This window comes from Haplochromis burtoni, unplaced genomic scaffold (genome assembly GCF_018398535.1).
Source record: "Haplochromis burtoni strain Fernald_Lab_line unplaced genomic scaffold, NCSU_Asbu1 Contig_660, whole genome shotgun sequence".
Classification (NCBI taxonomy): Eukaryota; Metazoa; Chordata; class Actinopteri; order Cichliformes; family Cichlidae; genus Haplochromis; species Haplochromis burtoni.
Window position 1 is genome coordinate 4,969 of NW_024583021.1, and position 4,534 is coordinate 9,502.

Below are 4,534 nucleotides of genomic sequence, written 5' to 3' on the forward strand. Positions count from 1 at the left end.
ACACACACACACACACACACACACACACACACACACACACACAGGGACACAATTTCAGTCTCTTTCTTTCTCCATGCAAACACATTTTCAAGCTCACACATTTGCAGCCCGTTTATTCTGCACACGCTCACAAACGACAATGACTCCTTTACAGTTGGACTTAACCATTTGTGTGTGAGTTTGTGCGTGTGCACACCGAGAGGTCAGAGGTCACTTATAATCAGATTATTCCACCCTTTCTGATATTTCGAGGCCTCTGCTTGGACCTGAGATCTGCCTTACGTGAACTTTTTTGCCTATTGAGTGCCCTCCGTGGAAGCACTGGGGTCACGACCTGGCCTTGAAACCGACGCTGACGAGCTGCAAATAGCGGCCTCAGTTCACTCGATGTCGGATGTTGCGGTGTCCCTGGTGGGGATTCGGCGCTTGCTTGCTCAAGGGCACGTCATCACCTGAGGAAAAGGGAATTCCACAAAGGAAGACGAAGAAGATGGCAGCTTGTTCTTTGTTTCCTCTTTTGTTTGCAGCTTTGTGTCATCGCCATCTCCATATAAAAGACAAGACGTAGCCACCGTGATGTCACCAGGTAGTTTGTTGGAGCGTTTTGTGCGCTGCCATCATGGTTTTTGAAACCAAGTGAGCTGTTGATGTGATGATTTGAGGAGAGCTTATTCTCGACTAAATTTCCTATATTTTTTTAAATTCATTAGGAAAGCATTAGCCGAGGTCAGACATCGAGTTAGAATCAGACTTCTACACAGTTAGACTTCTTTTTGCAACTATGAACAGTCGCCCCCTGCTGAACCTCAGAGGGAATGCAGGCTTAAGGGATTTCCCCTCGCTTGCTGTCACAGGATAGTCGGTCTTTCATGTCCTCTGACGGCTTTACTTTCAGATTAGATGTGAATAACTGAGGGTAATGGCCTGCCGACTTAACTGACCAATCAATCAGCTACATTAAAATACTCTCTGTAGATCATTTGTCAAATCAAATCAAATCACTTTTATTGTCACATCACATGTGCAGGTACATTGGTACAGCACATGTGAGTGAAATTCTTGTGTGCGAGCTTCACAAGCAACAGAGTTGTGCATTTGTGGGACTAAAACCACAGAAAATCTTGTTGCTGAGCCTGAAAAAGATGATCCACGAGAGTGAGGGTTTTCTTTATTGAATGCAGCACCTTCACCTGACTTTTCTTTTTACTTTCAGAGCAAAACGTGGCGACCACGCAGAACTAACTAGCTTCCTGTGCAACAAAGTCCACCTGAGTGTGTGTGAGTGAGTGTGTGTGTGCGCTTGTATGTATATGTGTGCGTGAGGTCATGTCGGGCATGACGAGTGGCGTGTGTGTGGACAGTGACCTCTCCTCGATGCTCCAGAGAAGCTCAGCCCCCTCGCACCATCACCCAAATCACCATGGCTACGGTGGACAAGGACAGGTGAGTTGACGTGTAAACTTTTGCATCCATGTTGGTCTCCCAGTGCAGGGCTGCAGAATCAGCGGGTGAAGCGAAGGTTAAATCAAATTAAATTTAGAAGGTTCCTGTTGAAACTGGCTTCGGGTCATTGCCAAAAACTCAATTAGATCATCCAGGTAGGCATCAATTACAGAACCCACCGCTGCTCTGCTGCGAGGGCGCCGATCTCAGGGTCAGCTGGTCGATTGTTCGGTCAATACGCTTTCTCATTAGTCCAATCCACTGCGTTACTTCCAAAGAACGAAACAAGCCTTTTAAGGATTGATCCATTAGCTGTGAAAATGACCCCCACATTTTCACAGCTGGGGGGGGGGGACTGCCAGCTTAATTAATGCTCACATTTACAGAACTTTTACTTTTCAGTTTCCTTCTTGTCACTCTGCTCCAGAGAATACAGCGACGGTGTGGTCAGACCAACTGCAAAATAAATGTTTCCTGCAGTGAGATGACAGACGAAGTCTAGGCAAAAATGGATTTACTACAAAGACAGAATGTGGTACTGTTCATTAAGAGTTGTACTTTGGAATAAAGTAGTTCTTAGATTGGCTCTCATGAACGAATGTTTGTAGGCAAATAATAGAGATGAATAAAACTGCACTGGTGAATACAGCGGATATTTCTTTGTAAGCTGTGAAGGAAGGAAAACGTGGAACAGATCTGTGCAACAGTATTTGCTCCCTTCCAGATTTTGTAGCGATTTGCATAAATGTCTTGGATTTTTTTTTTAGATTCGATTAGATAAAACTTTATTAATCCCTCTGGGAAATTCGGTAAATCGTTTAGATTTAATGTCAATATTAGACAAAGATAGCCTGAGTAAATACAAAACACAGTTTTTAAATGATGGTTTCATTTATTAAGGAAAAAAGCTATCCAAACCCACTAGTTCCTTTGTGAAAAGTAATTGTTCTCTAAACCAGGGGTCTCCAATCCCAGTCCGCGAGGGCCGGTATCCCTGCAGGTTTTAGATAACACCCTGGGTCAACGCACCTGAATCACACGATTAGTTCATTACCAGGCCTCTGGAGAACTTCAAGACATGTTGAGAAGGTAATTTATCCATTTAAATCAGCTGTGATGGAACAAGGACATATCTAAAACTTGCAGGGACACCGGCCCTCGTGGACTGGGATTGGGGACCCCTGCTCTAAACAGTACCTGGTTGTTCCACCCTTGGAAGCAATGACTGCAATGCCAATGAGTCTTTCGTGTCATGGTGGAGGAATTTTGGCCCACTTTTACTCTGCAGCATTGTTTTAATTCAGCCACACTGGAATGTTTTCAAGCATGAGCAGCCTGTTTAAGGTCATGCCACAGCAGCTCAATCTGGACTTTGGCTAGGCCACTCCAACACCTTCATTTTGGTTTTGTTGGGCAATTCAAAGGTGGACTTGTTGGTGTGTAGCCAGCTTTTAGCAGTCGTCATTAGGCATAGTATCAACTCTGTCGCCTTGGTGTTTGCTGATATTTGAGGCTCCATTAACAGGTGAACCGCTCTGTCCTTTGTATTTTGCTCCATGAAGACAGCTCTGCCCACCAACCTCCCTGTAAAGCCACTTTATCCGTGTGCTTTTTTAAATTGATTATGGCTGGTATTGATAACAGTGATTGGTGCTATGTCCTGCAGGTGTCGGGCCTGGCTCCCATGCTGGACTACACTACAGAGATGGATCGTTACCGCTCCTCCATCGCCAGTTTCTACAAGACCAACGTCAATATGAACATGAACGTTACAAACTTCCCTCAGTCAGCCAAACTGGCCGCCCGCTTGGCCGCGGCCGCCCCCATCTTCCCTCCCACTGCTGCCAGACTTGGGGCTATGGCGACGACGCCCTGGGGTTGCCACGACAACATGAACATGAACATGAACCACCCGGCGGCAATGTTCTGGGGCCGACCTAAACCCGTGGCGGCCACGCCGACGCACCACCCCCACCACCATCATCACCCCTCTGCGACGCCGGGTCACATGACCTCCTCGCACCCCCATAGTACCAGCATGCACCAGAGCAGCAGCAGTGGGTCGGGAGGGGGAGGAGGTGGTGGGAGCAGTGACGGTGGAGGGGCTGAGAAACACGGACACACTGCCTCACTTCCTGTTTCACAGGGAACGGCACACCATCACGCCATGGCATCAAGCAACGGGAACTTCCTTCCTGGATACAGTGGCGGAACAGACTGTGGCGTCATGAACAAGCAGGGACACACCCACGCGGACATGATAGGCCTATCAGAGGGTGGCAGCTGCAACGGAGGAGGGGTTATGGGTGGCAGCTTCCTGGGGGGACTGGGACTACCTCCCGGGGTCATTGTTATGGCGATGGGGTCAGCAGGGGGCGGGATCTCAGATGCTAGCAGCGCCTTTCAGATGACAGGCGGCCAGCGGGCGCTAACAGACTGCCAGCAGCATGCCAACTCCTCCCCCTGCCCCTCCTCCTCCTCGCCCCCATCATCAGGCGTGACAGCGGCGGCCGTTTCCCTGTCGTCATCATCATCTTCATCATCCGGGACGGTGGCTAAAAGAAAGAGGAAGCGATGTGGCGTGTGCGGGCCGTGCAGGCGGCTCATCAACTGTGGCGTCTGCTCATCGTGCCGCAACAGGAAGACGGGTCACCAGATCTGCAAGTTCAGGAAGTGCGAGGAGCTGAAGAAGAAGCCGGGGGGAGGAGGGGGGGTGCTGGAGGTGAGTTCATGCACGCACACGCACGCATACACACGTGCACACGCACAGCATTGGCTGGACGTTAGCAAATGTATGTCTCTTCTTCTCTTTCTTCTGTGTGTGTGCGCATCTCTGTCTGTGTGTGTGTGTGCACCTCGGTGTGCGTGTGTGTCTCGGTGTGTGTCCTGGCTCACTTAACCCAGATCACTGGCAGTGATGCTCGAGCTGGAAGGCATCGCTCACCCTGCTGAGTGTGTGTGTGTGAGTGCTGTGCAGATGGTGGGTGGTGAAATGCGAGAGCTCGGTCCCTGCTGAGGTCTGGCAAGCCGCCAGCAGACACACACACACACACACACACACACACACACACACACACACACACACACACAC

The 4,534-nt window shown here is 49.4% G+C and overlaps 1 protein-coding gene across 5 annotated transcripts in view; it reads left to right on the forward strand.

Annotated features, from left to right (window-relative positions):
* Positions 1–4,534, forward strand: part of LOC102290808 (CXXC-type zinc finger protein 5) — a 14,383-nt gene that overhangs the window by 811 nt on the left and 9,038 nt on the right. For 3 of the 5 annotated variants that reach the window (XR_006053165.1, XM_042215114.1, XM_042215116.1), the window contains exons 2-3: positions 1,214–1,443; positions 3,110–4,165. Coding sequence is in view for 4 of the 5 variants with exons in the window: in XM_042215114.1 (XP_042071048.1) it covers positions 1,327–1,443; positions 3,110–4,165 (1,173 nt within the window). In the remaining variant the exon portion in view is untranslated. Of the gene's footprint in view, positions 1–37; positions 1,444–3,109; positions 4,166–4,534 lie in introns of those variants that run through there. The other 2 variants (XM_042215115.1, XM_014330020.2) reach the window with 2 other exon arrangements.